Raw genomic sequence first — 27,082 nt, 5'->3', positions numbered from 1 at the left:
ACATAATTTTAGAATGTGTCAAAATTTTCCCTCAAAAGCAATCGAGAAAGAAGATAAGCAAGAAAACAGCAACAACGGCATTTGACCTGTACTATTTTTAACTTTTCTATTCCTTTCACATGTCTTATGCTCACTTTTAGTTCCAAAAAACGCTTTCTACTAAAAGGCAAAGAGAAAATTAATTCATAAACATGTTGATTAAGTAGTGTGAGCAAACAACAATATAAAAAATGAAACCTTTTCCTTTCCTTCAATCACCATATCATCTTTATTTGTTCCGTAGAAAGCGTACATCTATGGGTAAATGGTTGATGGTTCAATGTAGAATCTATTTGTGTAATTTAGCTATAAAAAACTCACAAGATAATTGACCATTCACAAACAAAAATCATGTTTCAGGGTAGCATGAGATCCACCCTTGCTATCTGTACATCCTGACTCACATATGCAGCTACTGGCATTCAGTGATTTTTTGTACAAATTTTCCTTGACCTAAACTCAAAAAGAATTTTCACAACAAAACATATGAATATGCATTCACCCCATTTCCCTGTGGTTCATGGTAATTATGCTAGTTAATTCAACCTGTTGCTCATCTATTTGACTCACACTTCGGGAGAAGTTGGTGCTTGCAAATGACATGTTCTCTTCTTTCATGAGACGCCTTTGCTTAATCCCCAATATAGCCTGCGAAACCTCACTTATGGAGGGGCGTTTCCTAGGTGATTTGTGCAAACATTTGTGTGCAATTTTAGCAAGCTGTCTCACTTCCTCAACGTTGCATTTTCCCACAAGTTGCTTGTCAAGAATCCCATCCACACCATCGTAATCCATTGCAGCCTTTCAGTAAATGAAAAAAAAAACACGAAGAGAAAATCATCAGTACAAAGACTTATAACACTAACACTAGCACTGAGAATTCTAGACGAAGTAGTTAGTTTTCAAAGCAAAAATAACTTACAAGGTTGATATATTCCATCAAATTTTGATGTGGGTGGATGGCAGTGATGAGCTCAAAAATTATTATACCAAAACTGTAAATGTCACTCTTCACTGTGAACTTGCTCGAGGTAATGTATGCTGGATCCATGTAGCCATATGTACCTTTAAGGCCAGAATTACGGCCATCAAAGATCTCTTCCTTTGAGAGCCCAAAATCAGAAACCTACATAATCAGTAATTTTGCAGATAATCATTAATAAACAATAACAGGAAGATAACCAGAAAACTTTATTTCTTTAGAACTCAACTGCTTTTGGGGAAACTTCAACATTGAAATTGTTCAGTTCCGTGATGAGATGTTTAATATAATTAGGGAAATATTGTCGATTTATATACTAAGATACTCAAATCTCATATAAATACTTCTTTAGACACAGTGATTCTAATTTTTAAGTTATGGGATTAATTCTCTCAGCCTTTTGTATAAATATGGTACCATTACAACAGTTTAGCAGATGTAATTCAGCAACAATTTGAAAAGATTTGTCACTGAAAGTTTCCAAACCAGTACTTTTGAAACTTCCCTGATTATGTTTAATTTACATATATTTCTTATAAACCACAGTACCTGAAAATGATTATAATATTTGAGTTGATATCATATCAACATTGTTAAGTGATCTCACATCGTTTAGAGATAAGACAAGTTTATAGTATATAAGTGAGTACAAAGCTCACCTTGCAAACCGATTTTGTCAGGTTGAATTAGGTTTATTTTTAATAAACATGAGAAAATGAATAAAACCATAAAAAAGCAATGGCAGGAACAAGCTTACCTTAGCTCGCATTGAGTGATCTAGCAGAATATTAGCAGATTTCAAATCACGATGGACGACAGGTGGTACTGCCTGTTCCATAGATATTCATATTAACCAAAGACATTTTCATACAGAAATGGAGAAAATATAACATTAAACATACCCCTTCATGAAGGTATTCTACTCCGTGTGAAATATCAGCAGCAATTTGCAGCCTTTCATCCCAACTCAATTCTTTTTCTTCACCTACATGCATGCAACAACTATTCTCAATAGAGACCACATAAAACATTTTTTTAAGATTAAAGGGTTAAAATAAAAATAGAAATTCCTCTGCTGTTTTTCATAAAGGGAAAATGTGAAAACTACGTTACATTTAGTAATAATTGTAGACTACGAAAAACATGTAAAAGAAAGTAAGAGGATCATGGAAGATCTTCCGTTTACCATATAAAAGGTTTTCTAAACTTCCATTACTCATGAACTCGTAAACAAGCATAAGCTGTCCTTTATCTACGCAGTACCCTAACAAATTTACAAGATTCCGATGATGCAGTCTTCCTAGCAGAAACACCTGGATCAACATCACATTAATAAATCATTGACCGGCTAAATTGGTGAGCGGTAATTAGTGTTGCTTGATGGAGCAATACTTGGAGTTGCTCAAACAAGAACCAATATCATTAAAGTGAAATCCAATGGAAATGCATGGACATAGCCAACATTTAAAATTAATTATTACACCTCACAGATAAGGAACTTATTTTGCCTTAGTAGGATTTTATGTACCAATGATGATGACCATACTCCACAATGCAAATACAAACTCAAATAAATTTTCAGGTCATTGAATGTATGTTCCAAAGTAATTCAAATCAAACAGCACACGACACTAGAGTTTCCTGTGCAACCACTACAATTGAGTTAGAACATCTACAGTGAAGGATATTATAAAGAAAACTCACATGGTTCTTATTCTAGTTTAAATGTTCCAATCATATCAATCATTTATAAGCAACTCACTATATTTTTCCAAATTGTGATACAATGTTAAGGTCTTATTGTTGGGATTTTGGAAATATAAGACCCTTGATGCACGAACACGATACGTGTATCAGATACGACATGTATCCGATACATCGATACGTTTATTTTGAAAATAATAGGATATGATACGTGATATATGAATATTGAAAAATGTATAATAATTATTAAAAACATGATAAATATATGATTAATATTGTATGAATCCAAATTAAAATCATATGTATTAAACATTATTAACATAAAAAGTTATAAATTATTGTCATCACAAAAGTATTATTGCTTTATAAATTAAATATTTCACTAATAAGGTTTGATAAAGTATTATAAAGTATCCGACAGAGATACTTGACCCAAATTGAAGTATTGATGCATCATAGTATAAGAGATATGTTATATGGAGTAGCGTGTTATTTATTTGTTTTGTGTACTCTATGTAGAGAGAGCAAAGTGTAAAAAAAATATCAAATATTAATAATATTTCAATCTTAACTCCCTAAACCTAAATAATAATTAAATAACTTTTATCTTTATGCAAAAAATATTTTTAAAAAACTTAAATATTTCCTAAAAACTAATTTAAATAAAAATATATCAAACAAATATTCTCAACACTTATAAGAACCCACATTTTTAAAACTTTTTATTTGTGCTTCAAATTTTTACAACTTGGAAAGTTATTGAAATGTTGAAAATGTCATTTTCAACATATATAGTTGTTGCCATTGAAATATAGGTCTTATTAGGGGTTTTATGTAAGACCAAATTGTTAATTTTAAGACCTACACTATGCCGCCCTATAAAATTTTCTTATAAGACCAGAATCTCATATTTAAGATCCTTCTGCATTTAAGATACTCTTAAACAAAGAAGAACAAAATAATTTAATCTACAAGCCTATAAGGTATTCAAAGCAAACATGGATATCATCTCATTATCTTAATATTCCTTTGAATTGTCACATTTAAATCTTTTTCCAATAATAAATAAATCACTGGGAAGATTCATAATAAAGGAAAAAGTTCTGCATCCCACAACTTTGTGTACTACTCTGTGTCACGGCAAGGTCACAGACCTTTTTTCATAACCCATAAAAAAATTGATCAGCATATACCTCCGTTAGAAATTCTTTCTCCCCTTGTTTGGAATTGGGCGCAAGCATCTTTACAGCTACCACCTCTCCTGTAGGAATCATGGCTTTATAAACTGTGCCAAATGACCCTTCTCCCAAAATATTTGTGAAATTTTGTGTGGCCTTCTGAATTTCCCTAGAACATACAAAATTTCAGTTAGGTCATTGCAAATGTTAATATCACTGGATGCATTTTTTATCAAAACAATTCCAAGTGCCATTTTCTCCTTTTTCTTCCAAACAAAAAAACAACGCAAATAACATTTCTCCTGATTTCACAAAACAAGTATCAACACTTTTCTAATGAAGGTTTACATGTCTAGTAGTTATACAAAAACAAAATCATTGTGGAAGAAAGAAAGACACATCTAATGTTCAAGAGATATGTACTTACTTGTATGAATACTTCAGAATGCCTGATACAGAAGCAAAGCCATCTTTACTCTGATGATTCCACCCAGCTGGATGTGATTTTTTTGGGGGATTTGGTGAGCTATAATTGGCTACGGAACTGGTGAGTGAAGCACTGAAATCAGTGCTTGTTCCTATTCCATTTGTTCGTATAGGGATAGCTGTTAAACTAGGCTCATTCGCAGATCGGCTTAGATGAGTTCGCTTATTGTACCACCTTATGCCAAAATATACCAAGCAAGCTATCAAAATCCCAAGGGCCACTCCAATAGAGACACAGATGACAACTAAATCACCTTGATCAACCATCCCTTGACCTCTCTTGATATTCAAAATTCTCAATCATCTTGCATGATTAGCACTACAGAGGTCCAACTTTGAAGACGAGTCTAAGAAAAAATACAAACCAACATACAATAAGAAAAGCTTTAACTATTCAAAATTCACTAACATGCCAAAAGACTCAATAATTTACCACTTTAAAGTTGGTGTCCCAATAATAACTCACTTTACTCTCATGAACATTGGAAATAAAACCATCCACCAAGCAAACCCATCATCATCCATTAAACTCAAAACCCACCAACCCAAATTCAACCACAAAAAAAAAAAAAGTTTTTTTTTCCTAAACAAGCCAGCAAAATCAGGTGAGAAAGAAACCTTGATTCCGAAATACTGCTTCCATTGTGGTAGCTGCGCTTAATTAAGAATGAGGTGGCGAGATGAAGAAGAGAGAAAGAAGGCGAAGAGGGAAATTAAAACTGGAAAAGGTGGATGAAGAGGTCTGAGTTGGAGGCTTCTTCATGCTTTCAAGAGGAACGAAACAAAATAAAAACGCGGATTAATTTGGTGGGTCTTTCTTCAAACACAGCGACTGCGTCTTTCATCTTCACTAAAAACAAAACCAAGTCATTAATAGGCTAATTGCTGTTCATAAATTATTCCATCTCTTCACTTTTTTTAGTATTTTAATCCTAATTGTGTATCCACTTCCTTAATTTCCCGATTCACCTTTAACTCTATAAGAAAATATCTCGTTTTACATTGTAATGAAGATGGATAATGATATATAAACAAAATGCAAATGTTTGATATATTTTTTCTACCTTATTTCTCTATCGTATAACTTATTATAATTTTTCTTCTTCTCAAAAACATCAATTAATACATCTTCTGTATTTTAAAAAAACAAACATAAATTACACATGAATTAATTTAATTACATTTAGTAGTAAATTAACATAAATAGCAAATTTAGCAATTTGATTATAACTACCTTAAAAAGTAAACCAAAAAAGAATATCTAACAATTTAACTGTACCATCAATCGCCATTAAACTAAAAAATGCATTCAATAATTGACTAAGTCTATAAGTATGTCAAGTAAGTACTACCAAACACGAAAGCGTCATAAATAACTTATAATTTCTTTAAAATTTCAAATTGAGTATTTTTTTTTTTATGTTATTTAATGTTAACAATTTTCAGTTTTAGTTTGCAAGACATCCTTATGGAGAACTAAAAATCATTTCTTTAAACTACGAATAATTTTTTTTATATATTTGTCAAGCATAAACATAAATTAAGATTAAAACTTGACATATATGTTATACAAACATAATCATCTCTCCACAATATCAGATCATATTATACTAAAAAGTATTTTTGTAAAGTTTTTAAATTTCAATAAATTGACAAGATTATTAGAAAATAAAACTCAATCTACTTGTATTGTTTTCGTGCTTTATATTATATATATATACTAGTTTTTATATCCGTGCTTATTTCAAAATGTATTTTTTTATTATAAATATAAAATTTAAATAAATGACAAAATAAATGATATTATATATATATATAATATCAAGTTTATTATTTTTAAATTACTTAGGATAATAAAATTTGTTAATTATTATTAGATTTGATTTGTTGTGGGACCCGCTTCACGTAAGCGAAATATCGTGTATTCAATCTTTGTGCCTCCTTTTGCCTGCACTGCGTCTTGTTTTTTTGTGTTTGGTGTTTTCGTTTTAAATGTTTTTTTTTTTTTTTAATTCTCAACGTATTTAAACTTAATGTAGTGATTTTATTTTTAAAAAGACCTTGAAAAATACCATGAAATTACAATTAGTAAAAAAAAATGGACTTTACATTTGTGGCCGATGTCTATTTTTTTTTAGTTCTATAACTTTTTCTTGAAAAAAAATGGATTGGTCAGAGATGATAATTTCGTAATTTTCCCATAATTTTTTTATTAGTTAGCTATTTTAATTTTCCCTGTTATCATGGATTATAAAATTTATTTAGGTTTAATTAGTAATTTTGGTTTATATATTTAGATTTTTTTATTAATTTGTTTGGGTCTTTATACATATTTTTTTTTATTAATTAAGTTTCAATTTATTTTGAAATAAAAAAACTCAATTTAATTTCTTTTTTAAAATAGTGTGAAGATCATTCGCTAAATTAACATTAATGTAGGTTAAAAGTGTTACGTTTAAAAAAATTTAGTTTGTTACTTATCATAATTTTAGTCATTTCCTACTCAAAGGTCATGTGTCGAAATTATAGGATTTAGATAACCTATATTTTGAATATTATATATAATATTATTCACTTAAGAATAGACATTAATTTTATTAACACCGTGTGAGTCATGATCATCCTGTATTGTATATAATAAAATTCTTGTGAATAATAAAATATAAGAATAATATGTATTACCAGACATTTTATATCAAATGATATAACAAAATTCTATTATATAAATGCATAGAAATCTTACCTAACAAGTAGAATTTGTGAAACCATGTTATACTTAAAATACTATATAATATCGTATAAAAATTATCCTTCAAATTTTAACAGCTGTTTATTAAAAAAATTATTCATGTTTTTACTAATTTTTAGAGATAATACGTACTGTGTCATACTTTAAGTTGAACTATATAGATCAATCCATATATATATATATATATATATAGGTGAAAATCTATGATCTATTTTTTTGACTTGAAAGACATAATTCACATTCATAAAGATCCACTTAATTACAACTCTTGAACACATATCTATTTTTAGTATGAACTGAAATTAACGAACAACTATATTTGTTATAAGTCCTACTTTTCTGCCACATCAAAAACTAAAAAACAAAAACCTATATCATACATATATCTAGGCCATTATACCAGGTAGTTGCTAATTAACACAACAACTTGGTGCAAAAACTGTGAAACCAAGATATATATATCCATGTCATTACTCTTCATCTCAATTTCTAGGCTCTTGGTTATTGATTGGTGGCCTGTGACTTGGTTTTCCCTTATAATCCTTATATATCAGACTTGCAATCTCTTTTGCAGCCTCAGAAAATCTCTGTGTCTCGTCTTTTTCACCACTACTTTTTGCTGCTTCTTCAGAAATTCCTTGTTCAGGATTTGAGAAACTTCCTAAGTCGGATTTAGGTGCCACAGAATTGCAATCTTGTGAACATGACTTCGGGTTCGTGCTGCTGAAAACACTCCTTCGGATAACAAATTTGGAGGATTTCAAATATTGTTTTGGCTTCTGCATGAATATGAAGTATATATGTTAACTTAATCTGTATAAAATATAGCTAAAGATCGATCCATTATGAAACTTAACTTGGCTAATATGTTTTGCAGATGCATAATAAACAGTCTCTTTATTCCAATGGTTTTGAAAGGAACAGGTTTAATTTATTGTAAAGAAACATTTATCTAGTGAAACACAAATTTTTAGGCAATGTATAATATCAGTGAATAGAACCTGAGCCTCATTGTTTTGATCTGGTGATGATTCAGAAGGCTTCAAACCATCATTATCGTTACCTGCAGAATGGAAAAGATATAAGGAGCCATAAGTACAGTTTCTTTGGTAAATGTTTAATAACAAACTATGATATGAGTGAACAGAAGCATAAAGAATTACGATTTTCATCAAGGAAAAAGACAAAAGGGTGTGTTGGACTTGAAAGATTAGGAAGTTGCTGCATATTTATTCACAGAAATTGTAATATGTACATGAAATCTAGAAAGAAAGTTTTGGATTCTAAGATTTAATAGTGATGCTATATATCTAGACTCACAAGTGAAAAAGGGATTTCAATGAGTCAGTTATGTTTTGGAAGGTGGTGCCTGGGTCCCTGATAATCAACAGTGAAAGCTACAAAAGCATCCCTTTTCAGCTTTCTTGGTTTAACACTTTTCCTCCCTTTACATTTTACTATTTTATCATCTCCCTCCCTTTCATCAAACTCACATATTCCATCAGAATAGGTTGCACCTGAAATCTTTGAAGCCTCTCCATCTGCAACATATTTCACTTCCTCTCTGCTAAATTTCTTTCCCCCAACTCCTATCTTCCTCACATGGCCACCTTCACTTCTCACAAATGCTTCCTGAATCATTCATCATCATCATTTCATAAAATTAATGAATAAGATCAACAACACAGTAATATATATATATATAGTTCACGAAATTCATATATATGTACCTCTTGAGCAGCAACTCCAAGTTTGTTTTTGTACTCTACCGTACCTGCAGATGATGCAATCTTTAGCTTGATGTTTAATTTTTGGGAACTGATTAATGAATGAATGAGTGAATGCGGAATATTATTTTACCTGTTGGAACTGAAGAAACCCCTTGGACAGTGATGACCAAGAGACATCCTAGTAAAACTGTGGAGAGCACCGTGATGATCTTCATCTCACTGTTTCTTCTTTTCATGAGTTTGTGTTTTTTTCTTTCTCTTTGAACAACTGCTGAAAGAGAGAAAAACTTAACCAGTGCAACATGGGATTTATACACTGTTCAAAGTTCAGACCAGGTCAAAGCTAGGGTTCCGACGCCTGTTCTTTTCACCATTATATTATTCCTCGAAGTGTCAAAAACTTAGGAAAACTGAAAATCATATTAAAAAATCGTTTTTTTTTAATTTTATATATTTATGTGAACTTATTCCATAAGTTAAGGGATTCTTAAGTAGAGTAGTTTCTTAAAAAGAAATATCGAACAAGCAATTTATGTTTTTTTTTTTTTTTATATTTTACTTTAAGTTGTGTTGTACTGCACAATGATATGCATAATCGCAGATATATATATTCTTGTGAGATTGGAGAGAGGAACTGAATCATATAAAGTTTTTGTAGTCAAATATGGCTAAGGGCTATGTTTGACCTTGGTGGGTTCTATGCGTTCGAGCCAGCACAGCCTCTAAGGTGCATTGTTTAATTATGGTTGTCATGAATCGAGTACACCGTGTCTCCACACTTTAATTATTTAATGAACCACGTTAAATAGATATATGATCACATTCGTAAACTGTTGAAGGTGATATTAATTGTTTTTTGAAAAAGGGTTAAGTAAATTAGATCACAATCGAATAACAATGTTTAAATTGTTATATTTTGAAGTAAAAAGAATTACATCTTAATTATTAATTATAATTTTTGACCTAGTGATAAATCTTCGATACTAACACAATCATCGTTCTCAAACAGTGGAAGAAGAAGACAAAATGGTTTCTTTGAAATTTGTTGAGAAATAAATTGTAACAAGATGGGAAATGTATGTAATGTAGTGTAAGTCCCTAAAAGGTTGATGGCATAAAATTAAGAGCCTAGGATTGATTTTGCATGTGCATGGAATTGCGAAACGATGTAGGAAACCTTTTTAACAACCGATGAATAGATTAATTAAAGCATAAGGTTTTGTGTTGTACAGCAAAGTTTAAGAACACGAGGGCGTGACCTCCAACTTAATGCTAGTGCTCTCTTTTTCAGAACGCCGTGCCCTCACCACCAAAGTCGGTTTCTTTTCAAATTAATATTACTTCTAATTTTTTCTACACAATTCTTCAACTTGAATAAAGCAAACTGAATGTGTTTGTTTAATGTTTGGGAATTCAAATCTAAGTTTGTTTGTTTCGTTAGCATAAAAAAAAAATCTTAATATTAATTCTAATGATCAATCATTAACAATATTTCATACGGATAATCATGATGTAAATAATAAATAGAAACGTATCTGAATTGACCATAACGATGATGTTCCCTTCTTTAGAGCACTACTGATCCACTGATCTTTCTTTTGTAGAGGACCTTTATTTCCTTTGGTTTTCTCTCTTGATGGAGATAGAGAGAAAGGAACAGGATGAAAAGTATGTCATGACTCTGTGTACTCTCAGAAGGGGATCATGATCATTTATAAACGGTTAATTACTTAAGTTTTAGTATTTCTAATTTGGCCCCTCATCAAATTATAAATTACTTTATGATCTTTACACAATATTTATTTTCATGATATATGCCTTTAGTCAAATCTTTAATTTAATCAGATCACTTTATTATTTTGTTCAATAAATAATGATCCTAACACATCTAATTATATGTCATATATATATATATATATGTATGATCCAAAATTACTAACATGTATTAAAGTCACAAATGTTTGATAAATTTTTATTTAATTTCATTGAACTCTAAACATAGGTTGTTTTCGAAACAAAATCATAAAACTTTTTCGTTAGATGATATTTTCTGTTTCGTTCAATCAAATACACCCTAATTTTAAGAAAATAAAGATTTTATTTGATGCTTTAGTTTCGTTTTTAAAATATTAAGAAAATTTCATATTATCTACTTCAAGTCCTTAAATATGATTTATATATATTTACTTGATAAGTTTATTCAATATCAATTGATTTTAAGGTAAATCTAACATGACAATTGATAGATCTCAAATATCATTAATGAGACATCACATTAATAAGATATAAGTATAACATTATACCTTGAGAGATACAACACTAATGAGATATAAAATTAAACCCATATATAAAATATTGACATCAATTTCAACTCAAAATGCTAAATAAAAAGAAGCTATGATTTGTCTTTCTTATATAGTGCTCAATTTTATCATTTTTACTTTATGTGAGACTTAAACAAATACTTGAATTTTCAACAATAATATAATCGAGTTTATAACTAAGGGTTTCTATGGGTTGGATTGGGTTTTAATAAATCAATTATTCAATTCATTGAGAAAATAGTTGAGTTTTTGTATTTTGTATATTAAACTCAATTCAACTCAACTCACGATACTTGAACATATTCAATCAAGTTAAGTCGACAAGTAAAATTATAACTAATTTTTTTCAAACTAATCCAATGCATGACAAAGAAAACATAATGTAATTTGTATTATGAGTGTAAGAATGAGTTTTGGGATCATCCGAAGTTAATTATACTAAACTAGTAATTCATACTAACTCAATTTAATTTAACTGTATTGGAGTTGGGTCATTAGATAACCCAATCAAACACTCCTATTTATAATTTATTTATAATTTATTTTGTAATTGTCTATTATAAAGCTATCATATATCTCTAGAGGACAGGATATTGGTTTTAAACTAAAATATGTATATGTAAACTTACTCTCATTTAGTTTTTATCATCTTTTTGCCCTCTTACTAAGAAAACCCTCAATACAAGTCACCTAGAAAGTGTGGACCTGTCTAGTATCAATTAATTATAAAACAGATTCACCGACACCTACCATATGTTGCATATTATAATTTATGTATCTTCAATTGGAACCATTATTTCGAGAGGAAATCACATTCAAGTTTATTGTCTTATTCAGTTGGTATTACGGGTCACTCCCTTTTTGAAATATTAAACAAAAAAATTACATTTTTTCAAACATAATATCATATCTTGAGAATAATCAAAGTATGAATTAAAATTCTATATTAAATAAAAAAGATAAAATTAAACCTTATATAAGATGAAATATGTATAAATTTATTATCTTTTTCTATTCGATAACGACCCATTCAAAGAATATATATTTTTAACAATACGTATAATGATACTTGTAGATGATAAAAGTCATGTACGTATATGCTGCATGCAGTTACTTTCTACAAATAAAATGTTTTCTTTTGAAAAAACGATACATGAAGGTTGCTTTTTTGTTTTTTATTTATAAGTATATACATGCAGGTTGCTTACGACATCGGAAATGTAGAGTCTCTTAGTTGAAAGTTGAAACACTATTTAACAAAAAAAAAAAAAATTAACTCAATAATAATGCTTGTGAAAATCTTGGTCAAAAACAGTAAATATGTATTTATTTTATGCATATATAAACGAGTTTTGTTTTGTTTTGTCCAACTTTCCTATACCGAAGTTTTGAAGAATTAAAAAAAAAAAATACACTTATTTATTTAAAAGTGAATAATTTCATAAAGAATAATAATGTGGTTTTAGTGATAAATAGTAGAATTTGGATTTTCTGATAAATTTTTTTTATACTGTATCTTTATAATATATTGATTATCATTAATTTTAATGCTTTAAAATATATTAAAAAAATATTTAAAATACTAACATAGTATATTTATAATGTTCAAAAAAAATAATATAAAAAAAAAAACTAGTACAAAATCTGAACTATAAATAGTATATAAAATCGTCTAATAAAAAGAAGATTATCGTTAGTTTTTGAAACCGAAACTTGTATTGAGATTAATTAAGGTTTAATTTTGACGTGTTATGAATAACGTGTTTTAAAAGGAGTTAAATTTTGGAAGAAATGAAAAAATGTTGAGCTTTAATGAACATAGGCACATGGTATGCCACCAAAAGAGGATTATTTAACAACCCAAGAAAAGATTCCTTCAAGACCAACTCCTTCTAAATTTTTCACTTATCATTAACTAATTTCATGCTACATTTATATATATATATATATATATATATATATATATATATATATATATATATATATATATATATATATATATATATATATATATATATATATATATATATATATCTTATGCTTCAATTAAAATATATTCTTGCGCCATATTTCTAATGGTAACATTTCTAAAATTATTAAAAATATTTAGTAAATAAAAAAACGATATTTTAAAAATGTTACTGCAAATCAAATAAACAAATTTCAATAACAGGTAACATTATAAAAATATTACCAAAAATATTTAAAAACTTTATCACTGAAACTTTTTGGTAATATTTGTTTATAAAAAATGTAAAATATTAATGAAAACTAATAGTAGTATTCTTTAATAGAGAACACATAGTAAAAATATCACTAAAATTAAGTAACATTTTTTTGTTAGAGACAACAGTGTATATATATATATATATATATATATATATATATATATATATATATGTCAATTAGAGTATTGTATATATCAATTAGAACTCTATACACTAGTTAGAGTATTGTATATATTATTTTTGTATTTTTTTTCTGATAAAAAATAATATAAAAGGCTATATGCAGCGAAACAAAATCTTTATTGTCAACAAAAAATTGTATTTCAATATTGAGTTAAGAAAAAAAAATTGAAATAAAAAAACATTTTTATTGCTAATGTATCATGCATTATTTCAGAGTTTTGTAAACTGAATAAGTTCAACACTAGTTTTGTAATGTAGATATCAAAGGTACATCCCTAAATGAAATTGTTAATTATGAGAAGAACAAAAATTTCGGATTATTATTTTTTCTAAAAAATAATTTGAGTCATTGAAAAGGCAAATAACATTTCCCAATTTTTAACATAATTTAAAATTTCACAGCATTTAATCTGAACAAAGGCTAACAGAAATTATTATAACGTGTCAAAATAGCATATTGTTTGCTTAGAGATGACAAATGGTTATAACTAAGACTATAGCTATTACCATTAATGAAGATAGAGATTCAATCATAAATCGTAATTCACACCAAACCCTTCTCTTCAAATAAGAGACAAAAAAAATGAACAAAATTCGTTTTTCTTTTGATTTTAAAGAGAAAATAGTTCTTAAAAATTTATTAACTAGGTTGTGAGTATGGTTAAGAAACTTTTTCTTTCTCCTTATCATTTACCCAATTGTTTTTTTCTTTCACACTAAAGAACAGTAGTAATATTTTCAACATTTTCATAGAAAACTTAATCTAATGCTGTAAAATAGATACCATAGTCTGCTTTCGTTTTTTACCATTTGATTTTTAGAGTTTTTTTTTTTTTTTACATATTTTGCATTGGAAACGAATTTTTTCCTGAGGGGTTAAGATATTAAATTTGAACACCTAAATGAAAATAGGATAACAAAAGCAAAAATAGGATACCCATAGTTTGGTTGATGAGAAGAGAATGAAAAAAAAAAGGAAAAGTAAAAAGAAATTGGGACAAAAATTATAATATTTAATGTTGGAAAAATGAAAAATATATAATTATATTCTCTTTTTGTTTATGGTGCGGACAATTTTTATCATTTAATCTTTTTTTCATCTAATAAAGAATGGTTAATTACTCGAAGAAATCAATTTTCATGTACCGAATAAAACAAATACACTAAAAAAATTCTTTTTAAAATAAATTATACTAAAAGATGAGATCTTAAAACATTATGATTTTTTAATAACAAAATTCACGAAATATATACGCTGTTAAAATTAAATTCACAAAAATATTGAAAATAATTATTCCACGTCGATGATAAGTAGTATACACCGGCTTATAATTCAAAACCAAAAGGAAGAATTTAAAAAGAAAAAAAAAAAAAAAAGAAAAAAAAAGTGTGGTTTGATATGCTTCCAGGGCATTTTATAGTGGACCCAATGACTCATGTCCTCCTTTCCTTTTCACCTACAACATCACTATCACTTTCATCACAGCATTTATATTTTTGTTTAAATGAAACTTAGCAAATTTATATGATAATTTATAATTCATAATTCAAATGATAATATAAACAAACTGTTGTGGATACTTTTTATATATAAGGGAATATAATATGGTTAAGGAGTATCATTTCATGACCTATCAATTACGAAACATGGGATGATGAAGTTATTATGAGGGTATATTGATGAAGGTATTGGATGAAGTATAAGGAACGAAAACGAAAATAATGGTTTACATCCTTCATAGGTATGCTCATGAATTGCACATTAAAAAAACATTGCATAAAGTTAATTATTACAAGGGATGCATCAAAATCTGGGGAAACAACCACAAACACTTGTCATTAGCATGAGTTTATAACAGAATCAAAAATGGATATACAATACATAAAAACCTGTATGCACAAAGTTATCAGATAAGTTATATCTGATATCTTCGTCTTTCAACCATTCATAAATCACATTAACCTTTTCCTAACAATCTATAATTTTGACAACTATGGAGTGAACAATTCCAAAAGATGGGGAGTGGTCTATGAGAACAGAACAGAACAATGACTGCAAGAAATACTAACTCTAGCGCCCATTTGAATTTGGCATCTCAACATTAAACAGTTTTGCATAGGCATTAAAAACTAGAGCAATAGTATGGATAAATAACAAGATCATTTTCTATAATCTGATCAAGATCAAGACGATATTATAAAGTTAACCATTCTCTTCATGAGTAAAAAACAAGGGTTGGGAGAATCCATTTACACAGAAAGTTACACATGGTCAATGTTCAAGACAAGCTTCAGAACAGTTACATTACACCGGTGAGCCGTCAAGCAGAAAAGCAGTTAAAATTTAGGATGCACAGTTTCAATGCCTATAAAGCATCTTCTCCAATTGGTAAGGTAAGAAAATGTCTTCAAAAAAATGTTTCCCGCACATCAACAGCTACATACCCCTTTTTAAACATCCAAACCCGTTTGTAGAAGTTGATAATCTTTCCTTCAGCACTGTACATCAACTTGCATTATCTTTCATCTTGAATTCCATTCACAGAAATCTGTCTATGGAGCTGAACCGGTATTCAGAGTCAGGCATGCTGTTCATTGCAGCAAGTAAGACATTTTACCGATGAAGAAAATCAGCCCATTGTGAGCAATAACATTATGAATGGTCAGAGAGAATGTCATTGCAAAGAACACACGTCAAGAAAATCATTGTAAATGTTGATGTACAACTGACACCATGTCACAAGACTCAAACTTAGTAGATAGAAGCATCAAACCTCGGGTCATAGAAACAAACTTGATTGTTGTATGACTGGAGAGCACACCCACCAATCCATGACCAGATCTTTTTATCCACATCATATAGAAGACCTTTCCCTTGGTTCCAAGACGTGAAGCAGATTAAATTATCCTGCCCAAAGCATTCAAATCGCTCCGCTGATAATCTCAACAAAGCACGAAAATACTTAGGGGGCATCCTACTGATCTCCACCCACGTAAATTTGGTATGATCCAATTCCCAAATTCTCATACTCTGTAGAGTACTATAAAGGCCAATCCTTCCAACAAGAAAAAGACGCTTTTGGGTACCAGCAACCAAATAACCATCCAACAATGATCGAGGGAACTTAGCCGGAATATGTTCCCAGTGACCTGTGTCTAATCTATACATCATCAGACCAAGCGGTGAAAGGGTTTCTAAGTACAATCTGGAGTCACAATAAGCCATTTTTGAAGAGCAGAGATTAACTGCTGGCATAATCTGATGAATTGTCCAACTGTCGATCTTTGAGTCATAAACTTCAGTTGGCAATGACTTGTCACCATAAATATCGCTCGTGGCTATCACTTTAAATGACCGATCCACCCGATCAACAACCAATATCAGTTGTCTTTGTTGATTGTAATGCATACTGGGCAGTGCCCTCCAAGTTTGAGTTAGGGGGTTACACACCAGAGTCTTGAACATTAGTCCATCATGCCCAGAAAAGCAAACAAGACCACCAGAAGATCCAACTAACCAGAATGCCCATGGTGGCAAGAAAGTGAACGGTATTCTATACCAAGTTTTCAGTGGTAAGCTGAAAACCGAACACTGTGGGATCTGCGTGTTCTTCCAAAATGTAAGGAGACATGGTCCATGCGATGGCACACTGGAATGGAATTTGAGAAAACTACTATCTTGAAGCAGAGAATTCCACCGTTTACAAACCAATCGGAGCCGGAAAATTAGAAACGGAGGCACCCTAGCTAAGATCTCATGCAACAAGTCCTCGGGCAACATTGCCCATATATTATCCTCCATTTGAACATCGGTATGCACTACCTTACCAAATGTGGCAAGAGTTTCCTCATCCAAACCCCTTGGCTTGGTCTTAACAACCTTCTGCCGCGAAGGGCTCGTGTTCCTGGACCCTCCCCGCCCCATTGGACTATTATTCCTGGACCCACCACTCCTTGGAGGGGAAGCATGCTTGCAGCACCTCCCATCTCCACCAAAACCTCCATTTTCTACAGGTTGAGCAACACACACTCCAGACCCTGATTTGGAAGAATGCCCTGAACAATCCATGCCCTCTATCTATCTAATTCCTCCGAACCCCCAAATCAAGCAAAATCTCAGATTCAAACATCTATTCCACACCCTCACACCAACCAAATAACAGAACCATAATTTTTTTCAATCGCCGATACTCCTGAGCTAAAATTTCCGATACCCTAGATCAAGATCCAAAATGGTAAAGATCTCAAAACCCCAGATGATCATGTAAATAGCGTAAAAAGATCGCTTTTTTTAAGCAGGGAGCTATGGTGGGGGTGAAGAGAGAGAATTACCTCGGATTTTGGAACCACGCAGTCCCATTGATGAGAGAAAAAGTTGATAGAGGTTGAAGGATTGAGATTGTGAGAAGAACATGGAAGACGGAACTTTGGTCCCTGTTAGAGTCTCTCTCTTTGGTTTGATTTGATTTACTTTGTCACTATTTGACAAAGGGAACACAAAATTCAATAATCATAATTACTGTGTGGTACTTATCCCACTCTTTCTGTGTTCCTGTGCGGACGCATCCACAGTATCAACTCCTAACTTTCCGCCGCGTCACCAGCTCTATATCCACGATCAATCACTTACCGTTAATTTGTTAAAGTACTCTTTTTTACATTGTAAGGTTCTGTGCCTCAATAAAAAGTTTAGTTTTGGTTCTACTGTTAATGCTATTAAACTATAAAAAAAAAAAACTCATACGTGAATTTGTAATTATTTAAAAATAAAAAAAAAGTTTTCCAGGAGTGTAATTAGGTGAAAAAATGGTTCCTAATTATAATTTAACCAGTGATTAGGAAGAAAACTTTTACCAATTTCCAAATTTCTGTATGTATGAAATTTCTCTAAATTTAGTTGAAATGGGGAAGTGAATATGTAAGATTAATTGTAATTATCAACAGTGATTAGGACGCAGTCAATTGAGTTAATTATAATCATAATAATAATGATAATTCAATTTTTATGAAGCATCTGGTTGTTCATCCGACGGCTGATAATGGTGGACAATTGTGATCAGACGGAACATAGTGCTGCTGTTTGGTGGGCCCACTATTTGTTGGTGAACTAAGTTGTGGTTTCTCATTGCTCAACGTTAACCTTAGGGAAGCCGTCACTTTTTTTAATTAGAAAATACAAACAATTTGAAAATTTCTAAATTTTTATGACTGTAATTATTTTGAACAATTCACAAGACTTTTTAAATATAATTAATCAAAATAATTTTTCATAACGTCTTTTGGGATGAAAAATTCAAATCTATGCTTTGAAATCGAAACCTCTTTTTTCCCGAACTTGACCTTTTAGGTAGGTCTGCTGTCACTAATGCATCATTAAGGAAGAATCAAATTATTAAACATGACCAAAGGGAAAATGGAACATTGTTTGAACGTCAAGACTGGAGAAATTTTATGGGCCCAAAGAGGTAGAAAGGTTCGGATTGTGAGGGTAACGAAAAATAAAGTGTTTTGAATTTTGATAAGTAATACATTATTCATTTATGGATATATTTAATTTGGATATTTACATTTTATCTTAATCAACTTTATTTCCTTTACAAGATGAAATAAATTGTGTACAATATAAAGGTCTGGTTGGTGTAACATAAACAAAAACTGTAGTTTCAAGTTAATAATTGGTTTTAGGTGGAAACTTTTAATGAGGGCTCTTTATATTACCACTGAGTTTCAACCACATTATTGAAAATCATAATGATCCTTGAAAATAGTTTCAACCAAGGTCTTAATTTTTTGAACAAGTGTCTATGATTCTGAATCATGTAAGAACTTCTGTTGGATTGTGTGTTAATTGCGACAACAGTAACACACGACAAAGAAAAGGTGTTGTGAAATAGGTGATGCCTTAAACCGATTTTGGTAAGTTGTTGGCAGTATAATATTAATATGTGATGATGGTGGTGGAACACATATAATTGCATTGTGGGGTCAAAACCTTCATATAAAATCACTTAGGCTAAAATTATATGTATTAATATTTTATATATAATATTAATTTTAAGTTTAGGTTTTGTACTGTATGGCCTATCGATATCTTAAGCTAAATCATCGAGGTCAGACGGTCCAAGAATAAGCGACCGAAGACCGTCCGTTACAGGCGGATAATTCCTTGGATTGTTGATTTGACAATTTTTTTAGAGTGATTTAAGGGAGTTCACGACCGAATGGTCTCCGCTGTTCATGCTAGTGGAATTTTGTCATCATAACACAATTATGGGGACCTTCGTCAGAATGCACGGCCCTCCGATCGGACGGCTGCACAAAAATTAAATCAGTAAGTTAAGTAAATTAAGGTAATACAAGTTAATAATTGAGTTTAAAAAACAATTGGGTTATGATTAGAAAATCCCTAATCACGGCCCATGTCAAAAACTATAAATAGGCCATGTAAATTTGTGAAAACTTTTACTTCGCAATTATTATAACATTAATTACACTTATCCGAACAGATTTGAATTGATTTAAACATCGGAAACTTCTAAACAAGTATCCCGATTGTCTGAACGTTCAAACAAGTAAAAATGAAAAAGAATCGAACCAAAAAAAAAAAGGACAAATCGGTGGAAGTTAATACAAAAAGATCGTAAAGATAAGTTGAATGTTTGCTCCTTGTACCCGTAACATGTTTGTATATAAATAACAAATATTTTTAAATTGATTAAATAGAATTTATTGGATTTGTAATAAAAAGAAAACATAACTATTACCACAAACCAAACCACAATTAACAAATGAATGATTCCATCAATAAATAACAGGATCAATAAGTTCACTCACCAATTCAATAATAACCAACCATCTAATTTTGGCATCATTGTCCCAATTCTTTGTCTTGTCTCTTCCTATTTTCATCATTTTATGTTTTTTTTCATACGCATTCAAATTATGGCAATTACGGTGTTCCAAAGAAACGAGGAAAGATCCCGTGTGTACTCTCAACAATGCACCCATCCTCTCTCCTGAACTGACACGTGTACTGACAAGTGAGCATCACTGTCACACTCACAACCCCTTCTTAAACATCACCATCATCACCCCCAATACCCACACACTCACATCACACGTGCCTTCTCTTCTTCCTTTTTCCAGATTGATTCCAAACTTGGGAACACCGATAATTATTAACTAATGGGGGCGGTCACGTCGTCGATGGCGGCGAAGTTCGCGTTCTTCCCCCCTAATCCGCCGTCCTACGGTGTCGGGGTGGATGGCGTGACGGGGAAGCTGAAGATGACGGGGGTGGCCACCAGGGAAAACGTCGACGTTTTGAAGCTATGCACCAGACGAGGGAACACCATCGTTGCCATCTACATTGCAAACCCTTCCGCCTCCTCTACCCTGCTCTATTCCCACGGCAACGCCGCCGATCTGGGTCAGATGTACGAGTTGTTCTCCGAGCTGAGTCACCACCTCCGAGTCAACCTCCTATGGTCACTACTCACTGCACATACATTACATTATGTTACTTCTAATAACGTGTCACGTTGTTTATTCACAGTGCCAATTTTTCATTTTTTTTCTTCTTGTAGTTATGACTATTCTGGGTACGGTCAGTCTTCTGGTAAGGTAAGCGATTTTTTTCTGCTTAATGATTTTTTATTTATTTTGCATGATACTGGATCTGCTTTTCAAATCTTCTTTATGAGAAATATTGAGTTTTTTTTTTTTTAATTTCTGATAGAGAAGTTCTTAAAAGTTCTTCTTTTTTTCTTCTTTTTTTTGTTTTGTTTTCAAACAGAGTCTTGATCATATGGGTTTGTTGAGCTCTGTATGATTCCTCTTGAAATAGTAACCGTGTGATTTAGCTGTAACGTTGTTAATCAATTGAACTGAGATGCATCGCGTACGTCTGTACATGTTTTTAAAAATTTTAAGAGTTTTCCTTATTTGACAGCTTTTTCTTTTTTTAAATCCTAGAAAAATTGGAACGCTGTTAAGAACGATAGAATTAAAGAATTACGAATAGAACTTTTAATTATAGAATAATATATTCACTTAAGTAAAGTCGAAAGAAGTAGATGATTTATGTTGGATGGCTATTGAACAAGAAATTGAATTTAATTACAAGTAAGTAGTGTATATCCACCAATCATTTAAAGAGTTCGTTTTATATTGTCATTTAATCAGTATGATAAATTTATTGACTTTTACAACAATTACCTTAAAAGTTATGCCACCAATCAGTTACCTTAAAAGTTAAATCTATATGACTTTGAACAAAGTTACATGATCGAAGTCATTGAGGTCATTTTGAACCTTGATGTTTATTTATTTTTTATATCATTCTATTCTTGTTCAATGTTTTTATGAGTTAGAATGTCTAAATAGTCACGAGGTAGCTTAATATTTTGCTGGAATGGGAGTGAGTTGAAGAATATTTTTTCGACAGCCTAGTGAGCAGAACACGTATGCAGATATAGAAGCTGCATATAAATGCCTGGTAGAAATGTATGGGGCGAAAGAGGAAGATATTATTCTGTATGGCCAATCTGTCGGCAGTGGACCCACCACAGATTTGGCTACTCGTTTACCAAACCTTAGGGCTGTCATTCTACACAGTCCAATCTTATCTGGTCTCCGAGTCATGTATCCTGTGAAGCGGACATACTGGTTTGACATTTATAAGGTTTTATCTCTACCTATCATTGCTAAATAAATTGGTTGTTACATAGTTCAATTTGAGCCTCACACACATAGATTTCCATTGCTGCAATTTAATGATGTTTTTCTGTTTTTTGTGCAGAACATTGATAAAATTCCTTTGGTCAGTTGTCCAGTTCTGGTAATTCATGTGAGTTTGCCCAGTTCAAACTAGTATGTTATAGTATATATTAAATAGAATCTGTCATTGTACTGAACGGAATGGGAATAATAACTTGAAGTAATCATGGAATGGACCTTGATGGTTTTGGATCTCGCATAGTTTATGAAATGTATTAATATGTAATCTGAGTTGATGATCCTCTTCCATTTTCTTGCTTTTTTGTACATACCCTCAGGGCCTCATCATCATCATCATCATCATCAATAATAAATTGACTGAAACTTATTCAGCTATATTGATCTGTTAACATTGTTTAGAGCCATTCTAAATTTCACTCAGTTGCTTAGAAATTCTTGACTGTTGTCATTGTGGATGTCCGTCTGAGCTTTCTATTTAGATTTTCAAACATCATTTGTGTGGTTGTCAACCTTGCCAAAGTACTTCGATAGGACACTGGCACAAGTCCATCATACTGTATTTTATTGATAAATTCTATTGTTGTTGCTGCTGCTGCTGCTGAAGTCACTGCGCTTACAAAAGTTTTTTGCCCTCTACTTCCTCTCTTCCCTTTGCTTATTCCATTTCACTAGTAGGACAGATCGCTTCTCCCTTGCCAGTTATGAAGATTGCTACAATACACTCCCAAACCAATCCCCTAATTGCCTCGGCATACATTTCTCTGGTTGTTCTTATTAATATAATAGACCTTAGTGATATGTGGATTTCTGACTACCAAATTTCTTTCTTGTGCTTGCGATAATATGTTTCTGTAATTCTTTAATATAACGTTGACAACCACAGTCCACTGACTTCCGAATTTCCCAATGCAATGAGAAATTGTGAGGCTTTCCAGCTCACTCTTTCTTTTTTTTTATTAACCGACTTGGCTGTTGTCTAAAATGAAGTTTCATATCTTTATGAGTATTCTGGAGTGATCTCTCAACATTTGGTAATTGAATATCTTAAAACAAGTTTTGAATTTTTCATGTGGGAACTATTATTCAGAAAATATCCTTGGCTTAGATTTTGTAACCTGATAAAGTATAGGGATTCCCATGCCACATTAGTGATATCATTCTACACAGCCTTTTCATGTATTCTTGTTTTTACATTCATTTCAACCTTTTTATCAATTTTAAAACAGCTCAATTCAAATATTGTTAGGACGTGCTTCCTTTTTTTTGGTTGTGTGACCTTAAGTTAGAGAGAAAGCATATAAAAAATGAACACTTAGCTGACTCAGTTAAATTTGATGTTGGGGAACATGGTAGTGGGTTAGACTTTTTTAATTGGTCAGCTGTTTTGTTAGTAGCCAAATGCAATCAACATATCACTTTCAAATTTCAAGCCATTTTATGTATAATAAGATGGTTTTTCTTTTGTGTTGACATATGTAACGTTTAGGGAACAGCAGATGATGTAGTTGATTGCTCCCACGGGAAGCAACTTTGGGAACATTGCAAACAAAAGTACGAACCCCTGTGGATTAAAGGAGGAAATCATTGTAACCTGGAGCTTTACCCTGAATATATAAAGCACCTGAGGAAATTTATTGTGGTTATTGAGAGGCCACCGTATAAAAAAACTGGTTCTGAACCAGTTCCTGATCAACTGGACAGACCTAGGAGTAGCACAGATTTTAGAGAGAAACCTAGACTCAGCATGGATCTAAGGGAGACTTTGAGACGAAGTTTTGACTTCAAAGAAAAGCCAAGGATAAGCACAGACCATAAAGAAAAGTCAAGAGCTGACAAGAAAGATAAATCAAGAAAGAGTATAGATCGCTCTGATAAAGCATGTAACGGAGCAGAAATTCCTGAGAAAGCAAGAAATAGTATTGACCGGTCAGTTACAAACCTTGTTTGATGTTCTCATGTTAGTTCTGCTAATGTTATGCCTTACAATTTTTCTATGTTGTGCTGCAGTTTTGGTGAAATGGTGAGATCAGTTGGTTTGTGCCATATTGATTGTTTCAGGCCCAAGGCAACTCATGCATAAAGATGACTCCATGACAAAAGCTTACACGTTGAGGTTGTATTCTTAATGATTATTTGATTGGTTGATGGGTTGTATGGGTGATAGGAAAAAGTTCAGTTATTATCCTTTTCACTTTCTGAAGTAATAGATGAAAAAGTAATTTAACATAGTAGATCATGTTTCGCTAAATCCTCTTGTGGTTAATAATGTAACCTGATTTTAGCATGCTAACATTAACCAGGGTAGTAAGTTCAATTTGTCAAGGTTCCCACATAAACAGGCACTTTACAGTTCTGCATTGTTAGATTTACTTCTGTATTGCTAAAGTAACATATTTCCTACACGAAAACTGACTGGATCCAACCTCTCTGCATTACTGTTCTTTCTTTTTGTTTCAATTGAATGTTGATGATTAGCTCTGGACCACGTGATTATCTTTCCCTGTTTCCTATAAAATTTATTGATTTCACCGGTTTCAATAGATGTATATGACAATGATTTGACAGTTTCGGAACAAATGTAGTTTAACTTGAATGACAATTATAATAGTTGAATTCTTGACCATTTTCAACATGCCATATAAGTTGTATGGCAATGTGCCTTACAAGGGGCAATTTGAAACCTTAACTTGAGGTGAAAGCCATGTCTTCATATATATGGTTCATAGTTTTAGTGGCAGACCTTTGAATCAACCATAGCCAAGAAGAGCATGGTTTTATTTTACAAGTTTTTATGCCTCTACTAATTAGTATGAGTTTGTGACCTGTCTTGGTTTTTGAACTCATTTTTTTCATTGTAAACTTCACTCACTCACTCACTCCTATGATCTAGTTTTGATGGTGTTTATGGATATGTAGTTGATGAAAGTGTTCATTGTCACTCAATATATGTAGGACCACGACCCAATGAAGGAGTTCATTACAAGCTAAAAACACATTTGTGTTAGAAACTGCAGAATCTCAAAAGTTTTGAGTACATATTATGACTGCTGTGTCAAATTCGGAAAGCTTTTTAACAATTCAATTCGTTACATTTTATACAATTTTTCATTTGTATAACTCTTCTTCTGATTATGCTAATAACATTCCATAGAAAGTAACGATTATTTTATATAAATATTATTGTGAAATGATAGAATTCATCTACCTATTCATGTTTCAAAATTACATTAACATTTAAATTTAAGTATAATGTTAAATTTATTTATAATACTTGTAGTCATTTTAACATATGATAGTAATACATTTTATTTTATCATCTCATAGTAATATATTTAATGATTTTAACATCTAATAGTAATAGTAATGGAAAAGTCAGTTAAAATTCTTGCAATGTACAACATTTTAATTTAAATAATTTTCATTGAATATAAAACTACTTTTTGTTATTAAATATATGAATAACTGATATATATATATATATATATATATATATATATATATATATATATATATATATATATATATAAGTTAATGATGGAAATAAGGCTCTTAGGTGTATTGCTTAAATTACACATATTATATTATTTTATTTAGAATCCATTATTCTAATTTAAATTAAAATATTTTATTTTGACACTGAAATTCGTTTTATATAATTTAATTAAAGGGTACTTACAACATATAATATCTAATAATATCATTAGAAATCCTTAATAAAGTCTATTAAAATATATGAACAGCAATATTACTATATTTAAGGGCAACTATAATTTTAATATGATCAATTTTATCTTTTTTTTTTAATTATTAATAATAATAGAAAAGTAATTTTAAACTCTACTATTTTAATTTGAACTTTTTGTTGTGCTCAATATTCAAATTTTATGAAGACTGTTCTATATTATTCTATGTTGAAGAGACTGGTCACAGCTAAATATTTTATACTTAATTTAAGTATTTATCGTTAAATACGAAGTTAATTTTCGGTATTAAATAGATTAATAATAAAGTGTAGTATATAATGTTAATATTTGTATAATATTAAAATGAATAACTCCTTTAAAATATTTTGAGTATTTCGATCATACACGATTGGTATAATTTCAGAAGCTATGTTTATTGTGTGATAATATGAAATATTTAAAAGTTGAATAACTACAATAAGATGATTAATTTTTGTACTGCTGCAATTACACGTTTATGATATGGTATTTTTACTTTATTAAAATAAAAAATTTTAACATAAATATTTTACTTTCTTATTTTATTTTATATTATGTTAATTTGAATATAACTATACCAAAATTGGAATATTTTTAATTGAATACACTTACTGAAATATGAACAGAAAAAAAGTACCACTGTTTTAAGCATTTATTATAGCCATTGTATTTTTCTATGATTAGTTAGTAAAACATTTTGAAGTTAAAAAAATACTAATCAAGTTAAAACATTTTATTCTTATAAATAAATTATAACATTAAAAAATTGTGAAACTTAGCACTCATCATTGCTAAATGTAAATTACACATCAGATGTTAACATATATAATAATTTCTTTAATTAATATTTATTCCAATTTACTGGATCTAATTAAAGTTTTATATCAAATATCGAGACATTTAATGGCTAAACATTAAATTTTATTATGAAAATAATAATTATCTCCTTCTAAACTTTAGTATCTATCTATAATTATAATTATTATTATTATTGAGAGAGTACAAAAATAAACTTTTG

General features: G+C 30.6%; 4 protein-coding genes across 7 annotated transcripts; 1 reads left to right on the top strand and 3 right to left on the bottom strand.

Annotated features, from left to right (window-relative positions):
- Nucleotides 1–244: 244 nt before the first annotated feature.
- On the bottom strand, nucleotides 245–5,251 carry LOC114185853 (calcium/calmodulin-regulated receptor-like kinase 2). Its single transcript, XM_028073794.1, has 8 exons — nucleotides 5,008–5,251; nucleotides 4,331–4,736; nucleotides 3,919–4,072; nucleotides 2,208–2,334; nucleotides 1,924–2,006; nucleotides 1,779–1,850; nucleotides 962–1,165; nucleotides 245–840 (listed from the first exon to the last, which is right to left on the bottom strand). Exons 2-8 carry the CDS (start codon nucleotides 4,654–4,656, stop codon nucleotides 538–540), a joined length of 1,269 nt encoding a protein of 422 aa, XP_027929595.1. The 5' UTR covers nucleotides 4,657–4,736; nucleotides 5,008–5,251; the 3' UTR covers nucleotides 245–537.
- A 2,239-nt stretch (nucleotides 5,252–7,490) lies between these two features.
- On the bottom strand, nucleotides 7,491–9,193 carry LOC114185772. Of its 3 annotated transcripts, none has more exons than XM_028073678.1 (5): nucleotides 8,999–9,188; nucleotides 8,869–8,912; nucleotides 8,632–8,770; nucleotides 8,140–8,201; nucleotides 7,491–7,917 (listed from the first exon to the last, which is right to left on the bottom strand). In XM_028073678.1, the coding sequence occupies exons 1-5, from the start codon at nucleotides 9,102–9,104 to the stop codon at nucleotides 7,621–7,623; spliced, it is 648 nt and encodes a 215-aa protein (XP_027929479.1). In that variant the 5' UTR covers nucleotides 9,105–9,188; the 3' UTR covers nucleotides 7,491–7,620. The 3 variants fall into 3 exon arrangements, 2 of the variants coding, with proteins under 2 accessions (XP_027929479.1, XP_027929481.1); XM_028073680.1 differs by having other exon boundaries at nucleotides 8,656–8,770; nucleotides 8,999–9,187; XR_003604891.1 differs by having other exon boundaries at nucleotides 7,804–7,917; nucleotides 8,459–8,770; nucleotides 8,999–9,193.
- Nucleotides 9,194–15,753: 6,560 nt separating this feature from the next.
- On the bottom strand, nucleotides 15,754–18,089 carry LOC114185351 (F-box/kelch-repeat protein At5g15710). The gene is made up of 2 exons (XM_028073019.1): nucleotides 17,936–18,089; nucleotides 15,754–17,818 (listed from the first exon to the last, which is right to left on the bottom strand). Exon 2 carries the CDS (start codon nucleotides 17,670–17,672, stop codon nucleotides 16,356–16,358), a length of 1,317 nt encoding a protein of 438 aa, XP_027928820.1. The 5' UTR covers nucleotides 17,673–17,818; nucleotides 17,936–18,089; the 3' UTR covers nucleotides 15,754–16,355.
- A 2,606-nt stretch (nucleotides 18,090–20,695) lies between these two features.
- LOC114183375 (alpha/beta hydrolase domain-containing protein 17C-like) lies at nucleotides 20,696–25,449 on the top strand. 2 transcript variants are annotated; one of them, XM_028070385.1, is made up of 7 exons: nucleotides 20,696–21,090; nucleotides 21,190–21,226; nucleotides 22,050–22,286; nucleotides 22,404–22,451; nucleotides 23,829–24,268; nucleotides 24,350–24,455; nucleotides 25,295–25,449. In XM_028070385.1, the coding sequence occupies exons 1-6, from the start codon at nucleotides 20,789–20,791 to the stop codon at nucleotides 24,420–24,422; spliced, it is 1,137 nt and encodes a 378-aa protein (XP_027926186.1). In that variant the 5' UTR covers nucleotides 20,696–20,788; the 3' UTR covers nucleotides 24,423–24,455; nucleotides 25,295–25,449. The 2 variants fall into 2 exon arrangements, with proteins under 2 accessions (XP_027926186.1, XP_027926185.1); XM_028070384.1 differs by lacking the exon at nucleotides 25,295–25,449 and having other exon boundaries at nucleotides 20,697–21,090; nucleotides 24,350–24,827.
- Nucleotides 25,450–27,082: the final 1,633 nt, after the last annotated feature.

The sequence above is a fragment of the Vigna unguiculata genome, chromosome 5, assembly GCF_004118075.2.
Source record: "Vigna unguiculata cultivar IT97K-499-35 chromosome 5, ASM411807v1, whole genome shotgun sequence".
Taxonomy (NCBI): domain Eukaryota; kingdom Viridiplantae; phylum Streptophyta; class Magnoliopsida; order Fabales; family Fabaceae; genus Vigna; species Vigna unguiculata.
The sequence above is the reverse complement of the archived record's forward strand: the minus strand, read 5'-3'. Positions and strand labels throughout refer to the sequence as shown.

Excerpts from the sequence above, each read along its gene's own strand:
- LOC114185772 (XM_028073678.1), bottom strand. The coding sequence starts at position 9,104 with ATGAAAAGAAGAAACAGTGAGATGAAGATCATCACGGTGCTCTCCACA. Across the intron at positions 8,913-8,998 it reads GGTTTCTTCAGTTCCAACAG|GTACGGTAGAGTACAAAAAC; the intron begins GTAAAATAATAT and ends CATCATCTGCAG. Across the intron at positions 7,918-8,139 it reads ATCAAAACAATGAGGCTCAG|AAGCCAAAACAATATTTGAA; the intron begins GTTCTATTCACT and ends ATATTCATGCAG.
- LOC114185853 (XM_028073794.1), bottom strand. The coding sequence starts at position 4,656 with ATGGTTGATCAAGGTGATTTAGTTGTCATCTGTGTCTCTATTGGAGTG. Across the intron at positions 2,335-3,918 it reads AGAAAGAATTTCTAACGGAG|GTGTTTCTGCTAGGAAGACT; the intron begins GTATATGCTGAT and ends ATGTTGATCCAG. Across the intron at positions 1,166-1,778 it reads ATCACTCAATGCGAGCTAAG|GTTTCTGATTTTGGGCTCTC; the intron begins GTAAGCTTGTTC and ends CTGATTATGTAG.
- LOC114185351 (XM_028073019.1), bottom strand. The coding sequence starts at position 17,672 with ATGGATTGTTCAGGGCATTCTTCCAAATCAGGGTCTGGAGTGTGTGTT.
- LOC114183375 (XM_028070385.1), top strand. The coding sequence starts at position 20,789 with ATGGGGGCGGTCACGTCGTCGATGGCGGCGAAGTTCGCGTTCTTCCCC. Across the intron at positions 21,091-21,189 it reads CTCCGAGTCAACCTCCTATG|TTATGACTATTCTGGGTACG; the intron begins GTCACTACTCAC and ends TTCTTCTTGTAG. Across the intron at positions 22,452-23,828 it reads GTCCAGTTCTGGTAATTCAT|GGAACAGCAGATGATGTAGT; the intron begins GTGAGTTTGCCC and ends TGTAACGTTTAG.